The 17,568-nt window shown below is 42.1% G+C and overlaps 1 protein-coding gene across 1 annotated transcript in view; it reads left to right on the top strand.

The window, feature by feature from the left end:
• NIPAL1 (NIPA like domain containing 1) overlaps nt 1-17,151 on the top strand; it is a 46,484-nt gene extending 29,333 nt beyond the window's left edge. Inside the window, exons 3-6 of the mRNA XM_040418903.1 lie at nt 1,445-1,501; nt 5,078-5,168; nt 10,430-10,590; nt 16,108-17,151. Coding sequence (XP_040274837.1) covers nt 1,445-1,501; nt 5,078-5,168; nt 10,430-10,590; nt 16,108-16,724 — 926 coding nt within the window. The 3' untranslated portion in view covers nt 16,725-17,151. The remainder of the gene's footprint in view (nt 1-1,444; nt 1,502-5,077; nt 5,169-10,429; nt 10,591-16,107) is intronic.
• Nucleotides 17,152-17,568: the final 417 nt, after the last annotated feature.

Raw genomic sequence — 17,568 nt, 5'->3', positions numbered from 1 at the left:
GGCTCCTGCTTGGTGGTAGCTGGGGTGCCCTTGTTGTTAAGCATTGTTCTGGGTGCAAGGCAGCGAATAGTGGGGTCAGTAACCAGGCCAGCTGGTCACAATAAATAAGTCTCTCTTTAGTAAAGTGCAGAATAGGAGCAGTAGTTCATCTAATACCAACAAGGCACAGTGCTGATGCATATAAAACAATAGCAGAGTGTGGACAGCAGCAATGATGGACTTTGTAGTACTTATGCAGGCAATGAGGTTCATGGTAGGTTTTTGCAATATCCCGGACTGAGGGGTGCAGATCTGAGTTAAAGGGGTATTCCCATCTCGGACATGGTGGGCATATCGCAAGGATATGCCCCCAATGTCTAATAAGTGCAGGTCCCACCTCTGGGGCCCCCACCTATCTTTAGAATGGAGCCTACCAAGTGAAGGAGGGCGCACTGCGCATGCGCGCCATCCTCCATTCATTCTTATGGGAATGCCGAAAATAGCCAAGCACTGGTTTGGCTATTTCTGTCAGCCCTATAAAAGTGAATAGAGTGGTGGCCGTGAATAGAGTTGTGTGGTGCACCCCCCATTCATTTTAATGGGACTTCTGAAAATAGCCGAGCGTGCTGCGTGGCTATTTTCGTGCTCCTATAGGAATGAATAGAGAGCGGCCCCACAATCCTTACTGACTGACTTGAGCGCATGGCCTTGCAGATTCTTTTAAACTTTTTTTTTCTCACTGGAGCACTTTTGAACTTGTCTTGGCTGTGAATGTCTCAGAGATAAAGGTTCTCTGAGCTCAGGCCGAGCTTTGAGAAGTTTGCATATGTAGGATCCCAACGTTCCTCAGGCCGAACTAGATTCTCTACTGACTAACCAGGGGGGGCGGACTAAGGTCCATCTCCTTGCAACCTAACAGGATGAGCCAATGTGTAAACCCTTAATTGTCCATACAATGCTATTAGGTACACAAATACAGTAAATCCGATCATTTCACCTAACAAAGAAACATTACACCAGTTAACCCTTTGCAGTGACCCTGTTCTGGGGTAATGCACATGTTACATAAAAGTGTTGGCTTTGGTAGGTCACAGGGGTGTACTGCATTGATCAAGATCCTGGCAGCTAGTGCAGCTGCACCTTCCAACCGCTGAAAAAAGAGAAGGTCCAGGAGTGTAAGTCACCTAAACTTTGCCAGTGGTGGAGCAGGTTTCATATTGCCAGCCATGTGTTGTCTCAACCGATTCTGGTACAATATGCCATAACTAGTGATCCAGTTCAGAACATTCAATACGATATTTGATTTCTTGGAACTGATGTATTATGTTTAAACATTGTTGAATTGCATTGTATGTATGCTGTTATACTATATGCTATTTTTGTTTTGTTTTATTTCGTTTACAATGCGTCATTATACCTTTTGGAAAGACATTGCTGTGTAATATTAAAGAAAGTTCTTTTACAGGACAGGGCGGATTCTTGTACCTTAAGGAGTGGCTCTGGTGGGCTGGACTGCTCTCAAGTAAGTCTGATTATTAATGTACTATACCTTTAGCTAATAAGGATATACTGGCTTATGCGGGACACACCTTGTATTGTTGACATTGCTGTCACACCTGTTCATTCAGAAGGGTGGTGATTGTGACCCTGGGTAAACTGTCAACCGAAGGTAACCAACGTGCATTGCTGATGAGACTGAGGTCAGATCTCATAAAATAGAAGGAATTTCACTTATTAGCCACATTGGTTTGGCACATAATACAAAGCAGAATTTCCCAGGTGGTGCACAGTAATGAAACTGAACACTTGCTGGTGGGCTTCTTCAGGGATTGTAGCCGATATGTGGGGGTCCGAGTAGTGACTCAACCTGTAACCAGTCAATTAAAGGGAATATGTCACTTACATTTTAAAACGCAGGCCCCATAGAAGTGAATGGGGTTGCGTGAAAATCGCAAGCATCTGCAAGCAAGTGCGGATGCGGTGCGATTTTCACGCACGGTTGCTAGGAGACGATCGGGATGGAGACCTGATCATTATTATTTTCCCTTATAACATGGTTATAAGGGAAAATAATAGCATTCTGAATACAGAATGCATAGTAAAATAGTGCTGGAGGGGTTAAAAAAAAAAAAAAAAAATTTTTAACTCACCTTAATCCACTTGCTCGCGCAGCCCGGCATCTCCTTCTGTCTCCTTTGCTGAACAGGACCTGTGGTGACGTCACTCCGGTCATTACATGATCCATCACATGATCTTTTACCATGGTGATGGATCATGTGATGACCGGAGTGACGTCACCACAGGTCCTGTTCAGCAAAGGAGACAGAAGAGATGCCGGGCTGCGCAATCAAGTGGACTAAGGTGAGTTAAATTATTTTTATTTATTTTTTTAACCCCTCCAGCGCTATTTTACTAAGCATTCTATATTAAGAATGCTATTATTTTCTCTTATAACCATGTTATAAGGGAAAATAATACAATCTACAGAACACTGATCCCAAGCCCGAACTTCTGTGAAGAAGTTCGGGTTTGGGTACCAAACATGCGTGATTTTTCTCACGCGAGTGCAAAACACATTACAATGTTTTGCACTCGCGCAGAAAAAATCACGGGTGTTCCCGTAACGCACCCGCACATTTTTCTGCAACACCCGTCTGAAAGAGGCCTTAGAGATATGCTTTACAGCAGCCACCAGGGGCCATAGACACAATGGTCAGGAGGAGACCTCATTGACTTCTATGGGAGAGTTTTCTAGGCCTGTTCTGTGCCCTGTGCAGAGATGAGATAAGCTGTGATAACACCTATTGTGAATGAGGGATCCTGTGTTATCTATATAGAGGTAATCTTACCTGTTATTCTAATCCTGCCTGTAATGATAAGCAGATAACACCAGCAAAGTGATCTGTACAGATCAAAATGTGGCACCTATTAGTAGGCCTTGTGGCCAGTGCAAAAACTGCAGGATTTTAGGATTTTTTAAATGTAGATACCGACATGGAAAATTTTAAATTTAATCACCAAATAAATCTTTAAAAATGTTTAACATAACTTGATTTACGCAGTAGGTCCTCCTCTGGTGACACATTCCCTTTAAAGAGACATTCTTTAACAGAAAGGAATTGTAAAACAAAAAAAGTGCACTGTCCCTTCAAAGAGAAATTATCCTTGAAATAAACAGCCACCAGTGTATATATAGGTCCTTGAACTCATCCCTGGTAAAGTTAGCAGTTCTGTTCAGCCACGTCAGGTCTCTTGGTTATAGAAATCTGGAAGACAACCAGTACAGCCACAATTACAGTTCCTATGGGGAGGGGTTGCTCTTGGCTTATCCAGACTTTTGAGTGGCGAATCTGGTTAACACCCTTTTACAAGGCAATTATTGGGAATGAACAGTACATTCCAGATAATTGCATATTGTTAAGCAGAAGGAAGAGCTGCATTTATACGCAGCAATCATCTCCGCTGTCTGGGTACAAGAGATCCCCTCTCCACATACAGATGCACTGTCCTTGTTCACACAGGACAATCTGCTGCCGGATAACAATGTTTTTTGGTACCGCATTAAAGATGTGATCACCCGATGAGCAAGCATTTACTCGTTTATTGGGTGATTGACAGCAAATTTACACAGTGCAATTATCAGTAACTAGGGATGAGCAGAGCGAGCTTCAGATCCTAGATCCAAAGTCGCTTCGCTCAAAACTTCGGATTAATACTGTACGGAGATCCGTCTACGTACAGCATTAAAGAGGACCTTTCACCGATTATTACACTATGAACTAACTATACAGACATGGAGAGCAGCGCCCGGGGATCTCACTGCACTTACTATTATCCCCGGGCGCCGCTCCGTTCTCCCGCTATGTCCTCCGGTATCTCTGGTCACAAAGTTATGGTAGGCGGAGTCTGCCCTTGTTCTTCTGTAGCGCTGGCCAATCGCATTGCAGAGCTCACAGCCTGGGAGAAAATAACCTCCCAGGCTGTGAGCTCTGCGCTGCGATTGGCCAGCGCTAGAGCAGAACAAGGGCAGACTCCGCCTACCATAACTTAGTGACTGGAATCTCCGCCTACTATAACTTAGTGAGCGGACATACCGGAGGGCATAGCGGGAGAACGTAGCGGCGCCCAGGGATAATAGTAAGTGCAGTGAGATCCCCCGGCGCCGCTCTACATGTCTGTATACTTAGTTCATAGTGTAATAATCGGTGAAAGGTCCTCTTTAAAATCTACGGCCTCCGACAAGGCGAAGTCAGTTATTCATGAAGTCTCGGCAGACTTCGGTGAATAACTTCGGTATTTGATTTTTAAACTGGAAAACCATTTTAAAACTTGGATCCAAAGTCGGCTTCGGTTCTGAGGTACCAGTTTGACGTACCTGTGACCATAAAGTGTTTCTAGCCCTACTAAGTACAGCTTGTGGAAAATATCCCTAACTGAGACCATGGATATTATACCACAGGATGAACATGAAACACACACTTTTATTTTTACATTAGTGTTGATTCACATGGTGTAAACCTTTTGGTAATTCGAGTATTAAGGCCATTTTCAGCTGTACAGAGATCGTCTTGTTGTACAATGGTCTGTCTGGTTTAACCTGTTAATAATTTTGGAGGAGCTGTGTTGATCAAGAAGAAGGAACAACAAAATCGCATATGAAAGATCTACAGATAATGTGCAAAAATGCAGCCAGACCTCCTATGTTCCAAGTACTGTTAAAGCCTGAAAGGCCAACTCTCACGCTGGAAGATAACTATTACATATACCAATAATTAATGTCATTCACAGTTGAGCATCACAATGTTGATGCCAAGAAGCCTAAAATTCCATGTGACAACCTCTAGCTGTAAAATTATTATTATAATTTTTTTTTTTGCATTAACAACCAACATAGTAGAGAGGTTCAGGAGGGCAACTTCCAGCCAGCTACCAAAAAAAGCTCCTCCTATTTGCAGGGCCAATATATACCACGCCACCGATTTACAGGGGGGCTTCACCCCTTTGCACCATGCACTCCTTTTTCTTCACTACGTCCCTTGCTTTATGTTTTCACTGACAAGGAAAAGTCAGGTTAATTATTTGTATTTTATATTTATAGTGGGAGGTGGAGAGGCTGCCAATTTTGCTGCATATGCATTTGCACCTGCTACTCTAGTGACGCCACTTGGTGCCTTGAGCGTCCTCATCTGGTAACTATAACTTTACACACTGTTATTTTCTGCATTGAATGTTGTTTGCCATATATATTCATTTTATCTTTACCTCCAGGGCAAAATGGCGGTTTCAGTCAATGTTCACTTGGTGGTACGGATTTTCATAGGCAAATCCACCATGAATTATTTAGAATATCCGCCGCAGAAACCCACAGCTGAAACTCTGATCTCTGCTGTTGATTGGCCAGCAGATTGGTACATGCATTCGCTCCATTATAATCCAATGCAGGGAATCCACAGCTTTTCCGAACAAAATCTGCAGCTATAACAAACATGCTGTGGATTTTAACATTGCAGCGCATTCATTATTCTGCACGGACGTTCTTCTGAGCAGGTGAATAGGGCATAAAATGCCCAATTCATGTGCACTGTGAAAATGGTTGCAGACTATTGTCAGGATTTAATTAGGGAATCCACACCTATATCCTGAGAGAATCCTGAAAGGCCATAGGGACTGCCACAGGGCCCACAATATCAAGGGGCCCTAGCAGGGGTGGACTGCCCATAGACCTTACAGGGAAATTTCCCGATGGGCTGATGCTCAGGGGGGCCACCCAAGCCCTCCTCATGGCCACCAGACAGGTACATAAAGATCATATGCTCTCAGCATTAATTGTACGAGCATCAGGCACTTGTGTACCTGGCCGGTGACCATAGAGGCCCTCCTGCAATCAACTGTATGGTGATAGGGCAGTATTTTATGCTGCGCTGTGGTATTTAGTTCTGTGGGGGCGGTATTTTGTTTTGCACTACAGTATTGCTGGCTCTGACTACTTCTGTTGTCCCTGCCTACTTGTATGGCTCTGCCTTCTGTCAATTTGGACCCACTTACAACATGGAGCCACTTTTAGGTTTGTTCCAGGGCCACTTTAAGTTCCCAGTCCACCCCTGGGTCCTAGCCAGAAAAAAGATACAGATTGTCCTCTCCCTGTGTAACTACTGTACACGACCCCAGGGGGAGTGTTAACATGGAATTATATGCATGTTATTCCCTCCTCCCCCATCAATCACAGAGCATATTTGCTTTCACATATGGGGTGGTCTTTTTTCCAGAAAAGGAGTGCACATTTAATCACCCCTTCTACAATTCATTAAGCCATTTATTGGACACCATAACCAGGACATTTACCAGCATCTGAATCACGGCATAGATGGTTTGCATCTCTCAAAGGAACAAATGTACTTAGGGAACAACTCCAAGAATTTGCAGAAGAGTATTTAAACTAGGAAGGGGGGGCAAAAGAGTAAAAATAAAAGAGTCCAATTGCCCCCCGAAACAATGCCAGAACAGGTCAGAAGCACAGAGGTTAAGAAATGATAAGCTCAGAGTCCTGTCTACAAATGAATGAACTTGGGTCAATAATGGCATCTGAGAATGTAGATTTAGTGGCTGTTACGGAGACATGGTTTAATGAAAGAAATGACTAGGACATAACCATACCAGGGTACTCTTTATACAGAAGAGACAGAGAAGGCAAGAAAGGAGGAGGAGTGGCCCTGTATGTGAAAGATAGCATTAAATCTAACCTAATACAAGTTGGTGAGGCCAACATAGAGTCAGTTTGGGTTACGTTGCAGTTTGCTAACCATGCAGTAACTCGTGTAGGAGTGATATATAGACCACCTGGTCAAGTTAAAGAACTAGATGATCTACTAGTTGAAGAAATAGCTAAAATGACAATGAAAGGAGAAGTTATCATTATGGGAGATTTCAATCTTCCAGATATAAACTGGAAAACCAAAATAGCAAGTTCTACCAGGAGTACAAATATTCTAAATTCCCTACTGGGGTTATCTCTACAACAAGTGGTTGAGGAGCCAACCCGGAGGGAGGCCATTTTGGATTTGGTATTCACAAATGGGGATTCGGTATATGATGTCATTGTAGGCGAAACCTTGGGATCTAGTGATCACCAGTCAGTGTGGTTTAATATAAGAACTGTGAAAGAGTCCCACCACACAAAAACAAAAGTTTTAGATTTTAGAAAAACAGACTTTTCAAAAATGAAATTAGACATAAATGAGTCCTTATCAGACTGGAACGGATTACATGGAGTCCAGGAGAAATGGGACTACTTAAAAGGTGCATTATTGAAGGCAACAGAAAATTGCATTAGACTTGTCAGTAAAAGCAAAAAAAGGAAGAGACCACTGTGGTACTCAGCAGAAGTGGCCCAAATCATTAAAAATAAAAAGCTAGCATTTTGTAATTATAAAAAAACCGAGAGCAATGAAGATAAGGAAATCTACAAGATTAAGCAGAGAGAGGCCAAGCAAGTTATAAGAACTTCTAAAGCGCAGGCAGAAGAAAAACTAGCTCAGTCTATGAAAAAAGGGGATAAGACATTCTTCAGATATATAAATGAAAAAAGGAAATTAAAACAAGGAATAACTAAATTAAAAACAAAGGACGGAAGGTATGTAGAAGAGAATAAAGGGCTAGCCGACTGCCTTAATAAATACTTCTGTTCAGTTTTTACAAAAGAAAAAGGAGAAGGACCTCCACTAGAAAGGATGACTAATAAATCGTTTGATGCATGTATCTTTACAGAGGAAGATGTTCTAAGTTTGCTGTCTAAGGTGAAGACAAATAAGTCACAGGGGCCTGATGAGATACACCCAAAATTATTAAAAGAGCTTAGTGGTGAGCTGGCAAAACCGCTAACAGATATATTTAACCAATCATTAGTAACAGGAGTCGTCCCGGAAGATTGGAAATTGGCTAATGTCGTGCCCATTCACAAGAAAGGTAGTAGGGAGGAATCGAGCAACTATAGACCAGTGAGTCTGACATCAATAGTAGACAAATTAATGGAAACCCTATTAAAGGATAGGATTGTGGAACATCTAAAATCCCATGGATTGCAAGATGAAAAACAACATGGGTTTACATCAGGGAGATCATGTCAAACAAATCTTATAGATTTTTTTGACTGGGTGACTAAAATAATAGACGGTGGAGGTGCAGTAGACATCGCATATCTAGATTTTAGTAAGGCTTTTGACACTGTCCCACATAGAAGACTTATCAATAAACTGCAGTCATTGAGCATGGACTCCTATATTGTTGAGTGGATTAGGCAGTGGCTGAGTGACAGACAACAGAGGGTGGTAGTCAATGGAGAACATTCAAAACAAGGTCATGTTACCAGTGGGGTTCCACAGGGATCTGTACTGGGACCAATTTTGTTTAATATCTTCATAAGTGATATTGCAAAAGGCCTCGATGGTAAGGTTTGTCTTTTTGCTGATGACACAAAGATAGGTAACAGGGTTGATGTTCCTGGAGGGAAACGCCAAATGGAAAAGGATTTAGGAAAACTAGAAGAATGGTCAGAACTCTGGCAACTGAAATTTAATGTGGATAAGTGCAAGATAATGCACCTGGGGCGTAAAAACCCATGGGCAGAATATAGAATATTTGACACAGTCCTGACCTCAGTATCTGAGGAAAGGGATTTAGGAGTAATTATTTCAGAAGACTTAAAGGTGGGAAGACAATGTAATAGAGCAGCACGAAATGCCAGCAGAATGCTTGGATGTATAGGGAGAGGTATAAGCAGTAGAAAGAGTGAAGTGCTTATGCCGCTGTACAGAACACTGGTGAGACCTCACTTGGAGTATTGTGCGCAGTACTGGAGGCCATATCTCCAGAAGGATATAGATACTCTAGAGAGAGTTCAGAGAAGAGCTACTAAACTAGTACATGGATTGCAGGATAAAACTTACCAGGAAAGGTTAAAGGACCTTAATATGTATAGCTTGGAAGAAAGAAGAGACAGAGGGGATATGATAGAAACTTTTAAATACATAAAGGGAATCAACTCGGTAAAGGAGGAGAGCATATTTATAAGAAGAAAAACTACCACAAGAGGACACAGTTTTAAATTAGAGGGGCAAAGGTTTAAAAGTAATATAAGGAAGTATTACTTTACTGAGAGAGTAGTGGATGCATGGAATAGCCTTCCTGCAGAAGTGGTAGCTGCAAATACAGTGAAGGGGTTTAAGCATGCATGGGATAGGCATAAGGCTATCCTTCATATAAGATAGGGCCAGGGACTATTCATAGGATTCAGATATATTGGGCAGACTAGATGGGCCAAATGGTTCTTATCTGCCGACACATTCTATGTTTCTATGTTTCTATGTTTCTATAAAATCAGTTGCACTAAACACTTGCACCACACACACAAACAAAAAAAAAGTTTACTTTTTACACAGTCCCTATCCTGTCCTTTTTTTCCCCATGCTATAATAGTACAAAAGTAGTAAAACGTAAAGAAGCCAACACATATTTGGTATCACCATAATTGTACTGACTAACGAGAATAACAAATTATTGTTAATTAATGTGGTGAGGGGGATGGGCCAATTCGAAGGTTTGCTCTGGGGCCTAGCTTTTTCTAGTTACGCCCCTGGTCTTATAAGCTGCTTTCCAAAGGGGATGAATGACAACAATATTAAACAATATTCAAGGTCATTTATTAACATCTAATGGAAAACGGAATTGTAGCAAAGTTGTAGTCAAATAAACTATTAGTCATCATGTTAAGGCTACATTCACACGTCAGTATTTTTCTATATCCCGATTTTCGGTCCGTTTTTTTGCGGATCCGTTGTTCCTGAAAATGTTTCCGTATGTCATCCGTTTTTTTGCGGATCCGCAAAAAACGGAAACATGTATAAATTTCAATAAGCAAATAAAGTTGTTTGGATTTCTTTGGAAAAATAAATAAATAAATAAATAAAATAAAAATTTAAATGTAATTTCCAGGAACGGAATCCGCATAAAACGGATGACATACGTAATGACATCCGAATGTCTTCCGTTTTTTGCGGATCCATTGACTTTGTATTGTACCAGGATCCGAATTTTGCGGAAAAGAATAGGACATGTTTTATATTTAAACGGACATGCGGAACGGAACGGAAACGGACAGCACACATTGTGCTGTCCGTTTTTTTCCAGGACCCATTGAAAATGAATGGGTCCAGATCTGGTCCAGATCTGTTCCGCAAAAAACGGAACAGATCAGGAAAGAAAAAACGGACGTGTGAATGGACCCTAATACTCACAAATTGTACAAATGAAATCCTCCCCGTGGATGCATCAGCACATGGATGTTGCCCAAGCGTTGGCCCTAATAAGGATCCACATAAGGTCCAGTATTTTAGTGATATTAAGACATAAGCAATAAACCATCATGCATTAAAGCATGTCTCCTGCATTTCCTCAGTGCCGTGTTATCATCGTATTTCCTGAATGAAAAGCTGAACGTCCATGGAAAGCTGGGTTGTCTCTTGTGTGTCCTGGGCTCCACCATGATGGTTATACACGCTCCTCAGGAAGAAGAGGTCACTTCTCTTCATGATATGGAGATAAAACTAAGAGATCCAGGTTGGTGTTTGAACATCATGGAAATATACAGTATATAACATGTTCTGTGCAGCCATTTTATCTGAGCATTCACTTGTGTATACATGTATGTATATGATAACTTTGATAACCTTGTTCTCTTGCGGTTAGATGGTAAGTTGTCGTTCTGTGTCCTGTATAAAGGAGCATTAAGGTTGCATTAGGCTACTTTCACATCTGCGTTTTTCTTCTCCTGTATTGAGATCCAGCAGAGGATCTCAATACCAGAGAAAAACGCTTCCGTTTCCTCCCCATTCATTGTCAATGTGAACAAAACTGAACTGATGGGAACGGACTGCTCCAGAATGCATTTGGTTCCGTTTGGTTGCGTCCCCATACCAGAAAGCAGCATTTTTCTATCCGGAATGGCATGTGGAGCAAAATGGAACTGGCATGACACTCAACGCAAGTCAGAAAAGAATAGAAAGTTCTCCAGCATCCATCAGTGTTGGTCGTCTTTATTGTAGATGGGTGTAAAAGTACATACTTCAATCTTCACCACCCTCCACCACAGGTTATGACTAAGAACTTTCGAGTTTGAAACATGTTAACCTGTGGTGGAGGGTGGTGAAGATTGCAGTATGTACTTTTATACCCATCTACAATAAAGACTACCAACACTGATGGATGCTGGAGAACTTTCTATTCTTTTCTGATTATACAAGGGACGAGTCCGGTCCTCTCCGTGCACCGAACGCTTATTGTGAGCTAGATATTTTTCTCCTTTGGATTACTGTCAATGCAAGTCAATGGTGCCGGATCCATTTTTTCAGACCCAATAGAAAATGGATCAGGCACCCATTCACTTACAATGGCTTTAATGCCGGATCAGCCATTGCTATGTTAAAGATAATACAACCGTATCCGGTCATAAAGGATGCAGCCAGTTGTATTATCAATAACGGAAGCGTTTCCGCTGATCCATGCAAGTGTGAAAGTAGCCTTAGGCCTCATGCACACGGCCGTTGTTTGGGTCCGCATCCCAGCCGCTGTTTTTGCGGCTCGGATGCAGACCCATTCACTTCAATGGGGCCGCAAAAAAAATATAGCATGTCCTATTCTTGTCCGTTTTGCGGACAAGAATAGGCATGTCTACAATGGGCCGTCCGTTCCGTTCCGCAAATTGCGGAAGGCACATGGGCGGCTTCCGTTTTTTGCGGATCCGCGGTTTGCGGACCTCAAAAACCGGCACGGTCGTGTGCATGTAGCCTTACACAGCCGAATTCTGCAGGTGACTGTCTGGAAGGAAGCGTTCATTCCCAGCAATCGTATGCTTACTAGCGGAGGAGACCGCTGCTATTACATGCAGCGATCTCCTCCACAGCATGGGGAGGAGCAATCGTTATGCCATCGCTCATCCCCATGCTGTCTAGTTATTTGCTGAAAGATCACGATTGTCCGATGCACGAGCTTTTGCTTGTTCATCAGGTAATCGGCGGCAGTATTTCACTGGCAGCAGGGATGGGATTCAGATGTTTAACAACAGGTTCCCTACTCAACGGTGGACACGCGGCGTCACGACACATTGAGATATACATACACCATATATACAGTACAGGGGTGTGGAATTACTATCGCCCGACGGCCGGGACATGCAGTTCCGGGCGCCGGGCAAGTAGTTTGAACAGTTGTTTAGCCCTGTGCGGGCAAGTAGCAGGGACATGTCGGTTGGGCAGTAATAGGAGCGGTCATATGCTAGCCGCGAGCTGACCGCTCCTACATCTATGTCAGCCTGCCCCTGCATCGTGCATATGAGTACCGTACATATCACTTCCTGCAGGCGGCCCCCCGCTCCTCCCGGCTCCTGTATCGAAGTCTCCGCCCACCTGCCAGCACAGGAGCGCACAGTCAGCACACCGTCTCCAGAGACTGAGTAATTGCAGGCCAAGATGGGAGAAGAGGAGTGAGAGACCCCACGGCCCCCTGCAGATGAGCGTTCCTCCCGGGGCCTGTCCACATCGCAGCTCCCGGCCTGACCTGCAAGCGCTGACTGGGGTCACATAGCATTATACTGATTTATGATGCTATGTAACCCTTACAGTTCTGGAATGTGTTGGATAACACTGACAGCATTATGTCAGTGTTATCCAATACATTCCAGAACTGTAAGGCTGGGTTCACACGAGCGTGTCCGGATTAGTTCCGGATGCGTCCCGGTGTGTTGCGGCAAACCCGCGCGAGTAGGAATGCAATTGCAGTCAGTTTTGACTGCGATTGCGTTCCGATGTTCAGTTTTTATCGCGCGGGTGCAATGTGTTTTGCACGCGCGTGATAAAAAACCGACTGTGGTACCCAGACCCGAACTTCTTCACAGAAGTTCAGGTTTGGGTTCGGTGTTGTGTAGATGTTATTATTTTCCCTTATAACATGGTTATAAGGGAAAATAATAGCATTCTGAATACAGAATGCTTAGTAGGTGATCAATTGAGGGTTATGGACCATGTGATTGGAGCATGTGATCTGACGTCACCAAAGGTCTTTTAGCCCATAGTTCATCTTTAAAGAAGTAAAGAAGAGACCGGGACCTACGCGAACAAGAGGAGAAGGTGAGTTAATTTTTTTTTTTTTTTTTTTTTTTTAACCCTCAATTGATCACCTACTAAGCATTCTGTTTTCAGAATGCTATTATTTTCCCTTATAACCATGTTATAAGGGAAAATAATATAGTGAATAGACTGTCACCTAGCAACCATACGTGAAAATAGCACCGCATCCGCACTTGCTTGCGGATGCTTGCGATTTTCACACAACCCCATTCACTTCTATGGGGCCTGCGTTGCGTGAAAAACGCAGAATATAGAGCATGCTGCGATTTTCACGCAACCACAAGTGATGCGTGAAAATCACCGCTCATCTGAACAGCCCCATAGAAATGAACGGGTCAGGATTCAGTGCGGGTGCAATACGTTCACCTACCGCATTGCACCTGCGAGGAATACTCGCCCGTGTGAAAGGGGCCTAAGGGTTACATAGCATCATAAATCAGTATAATGCTATGTGACCCCAGTCAGCGCTTGCAGGTCAGGCCAGGAGCTGCGATGTGGACAGGCTCCGGGAGGAACGCTCATCTGCAGGGGTGTCAGAAATAAAGGTTGTGCTGTCTGTCTTCTGAGGCTCTGGCCCTGCCTGCAATCTGCACTGCACGTGGCACTTGATAAACTATAATGTCTCCCTATTGCCCCCATACAGTATAACGTCTCCTTGTGCCCCCATACAGTATAACGTTAGTATAAGTTCAGGACAAGTAGATGGTCATGAGGGACAAGTAGATTGAGCCCCCACTTTAGTCCTTCGACAAGTATTTTTTTTTTTTATTTCCACACCCCTGCAGTATGTAACACACATACACATAAATACACCATATATACACTACACACATACGCCATATATACACTACACACATACGCCATATATACACTACATACATACGCCATATATACACTACACACATACGCCATATATACACTACACACATACACCATATATACACTACACACATACGCCATATATACACTACACACATACGCCATATATACACTACATACATACGCCATATATACACTACACACATACACCATATATACACTACACACATACACCATATATACACTACACACATACGCCATATATGCACTACACACATACGCCATATATGCACTACACACATACGCCATATATACACTACACACATACACCATATATGCACTACACACATACACCATATATACACTACACACATACACCATATATACACTACACACATACACCATATATACACTACACACATACACCATATATGCACTACACACATACACCATATATACACTACACACATACACCATATATACACTACACACATACGCCATATATACACTACACACATACACCATATATACACTACACACATACACCATATATACACTACACACATACACCATATATGCACTACACACATACGCCATATATACACTACACACATACGCCATATATACACTACACACATACGCCATATATACACTACACACATACGCCATATATACACTACACACATACGCCATATATGCACTACACACATACACCATATATGCACTACACATACACCATATATACACTACACACATACACCATATATACACTACACACATACACCATATATGCACTACACACATACACCATATATACACTACACACATACACCATATATACACTACACACATACGCCATATATACACTACACACATACGCCATATATACACTACACACATACGCCATATATACACTACATACATACGCCATATATACACTACACACATACGCCATATATACACTACACACATACACCATATATACACTACACACATACGCCATATATGCACTACACACATACGCCATATATACACTACACACATACACCATATATACACTACACACATACACCATATATGCACTACACACATACGCCATATATACACTACACACATACACCATATATACACTACACACATACACCATATATGCACTACACACATACGCCATATATACACTACACACATACGCCATATATACACTACACACATACGCCATATATACACTACACACATACGCCATATATGCACTACACACATACACCATATATGCACTACACATACACCATATATACACTACACACATACACCATATATACACTACACACATACACCATATATACACTACACACATACACCATATATACACTACACACATACACCATATATACACTACACACATACACCATATATGCACTACACACATACACCATATATACACTACACACATACACCATATATACACTACACACATACACCATATATACACTACACACATACACCATATATACACTACACACATACACCATATATACACTACACACATACACCATATATACACTACACACATACACCATATATACACTACACACATACGCCATATATACACTACACACATACACCATATATACACTACACACATACACCATATATACACTACACACATACACCATATATACACTTCACACATACCACCCAACTTTTAAAAAGCCTAAGGAGCTAAACTATGGAATGGAAGCGCTCATCTCCAGCTGCCGCTGTAATTTTAACAACCGGATCTGGAGAACCTGAGGGAACTGGCCTGACTGGCAGATCCTCGCTAACGAGCTTTACAGGCAATACAGGCTTTAGTCTCTGTTCACACTAGTGTTGTAGCTTATGTTTCAGTGGAAGTCATAGCACTGTGATGGCTACTTTTTCAAACAGATCAAAACTGAATCATGGATCCATATGGATTCTATAACAGTTCTGGAATTTTTGACAGCAAGAATTATGAAGGAGGCTCTCAATGCAATAGGGTCTAAGTTCACATAACAATTAGAGATGGCTAAAGCAAGTGGATTTTTACTATTTTTTTTTACTATACATACATATATATGTAATATTTGATACATTTCAATTTGTTCCCCAACAGGGTTCATTACATTTGCTGTGGCAGCAGTTGTGACATCCCTTGTCCTCATCTTTGTGGCCGCTCCAAAGAAAGGTCAATCCAACGTTCTGGTGTACATCGCCATATGTTCTGTCATCGGTGCATTCTCTGTATCGTCTGTCAAGGGTTTGGGGATCGCCATTCAGGAGTTTATCGAACGAAAACCGGTTTATAAAGACCCCCTTTTCTTTATCTTGTTGGCTACTTTAGTAGTGTCAGTCAGCACACAAATCAATTATCTGAACAAAGCCTTGGATGTCTTCAATACGTCCATAGTGACCCCAATATACTATGTGTTCTTTACTACGATGGTGGTCACCTGCTCTGTGATCTTATTCAAGGAATGGAACAGTATGGATGTCAGTGACGTTATTGGGACCCTGAGTGGATTCTCCACTATTATTGTTGGTATTTTCCTTTTGCACGCTTTTAAGAACACCAACATTAGCTGGGGCCAAATCACTGCTAGTATCCGGAAAGAAAAGCTAATGCTGTCAGATGGACAAGAAGACCAACACAGCTTACTCGGGAATGCTGACCACTCTGTATTAGCTTTCGAAGATGATAATATCAATAGCAGCAGAACTAACCACCATTAAGTCCTACTGTGACCACATACTGGCTGGACAGTCCTCTATTTGTACATTACTACCTGATAAATGAGGTCACTCACACAGATATATATATATATATATATATATATATATATTTTTTTTTTTTATATGGATGGAAAATGACTTTTGGTTGAGTATTCTGGGAAAAGTACATTATGGATGGATTTTACAACCCAAAGGTTCTTACAATCAAAATAAAAGCCAATGGACATTGATCCTTTGTCATGACACTGTGTGGAAAGAGTGAGAGTAGTTATCTGTCTTATGCTTTGTCTGGACAAGTGGAAATAATAGATGCTTTCCCTTGATTCCCTTCTAGTAGCTAACTTAGGCTACTTTCACACTGGCGTTTTGGCTTTCCATTTGTGAGATCCGTTCAGGGCTCTCCCAAGCGGTCCAAAACGGATCAGTTTTGCCCTAATGCATTCTGAATGGAAAAGGATCCGCTCAGAATCCATCAGTTTGCCTCCGATCAGTCTCCATTCCACTCTGGAGGTGGACACCAAAACACCCATGTAAGTCAATGGGGACGGATCCATTTTCTCTGACACAATAGAAAACGGATCCGTCCCCCCTTGGCTTTCAGTGGTGTTCATGACGGATCCGTCATGGCTATAGAAGATGACGGATGCATGCGGTTGTATTATGGTAACGGAAGCGTTTTTGCAGATCCATGACGGATCCGCAAAAAACGCTAATGTGAAAGTAGCCTTAGCAAGCTTGCAAAGCATTAGTCTTGGATCTGGAGAACCCAAGTTGTCCATTGAGATAAAAAAAAAAGAAAATCATAATTGACACCCAATGGTTTCAGAGGGAGACTTGTCTTTAA

The sequence above is a fragment of the Bufo bufo genome, chromosome 2 (genome assembly GCF_905171765.1).
Source record: "Bufo bufo chromosome 2, aBufBuf1.1, whole genome shotgun sequence".
Lineage (NCBI taxonomy): Eukaryota > Metazoa > Chordata > Amphibia > Anura > Bufonidae > Bufo > Bufo bufo.
This window is presented reverse-complemented; position numbering and strand designations above follow the sequence as displayed.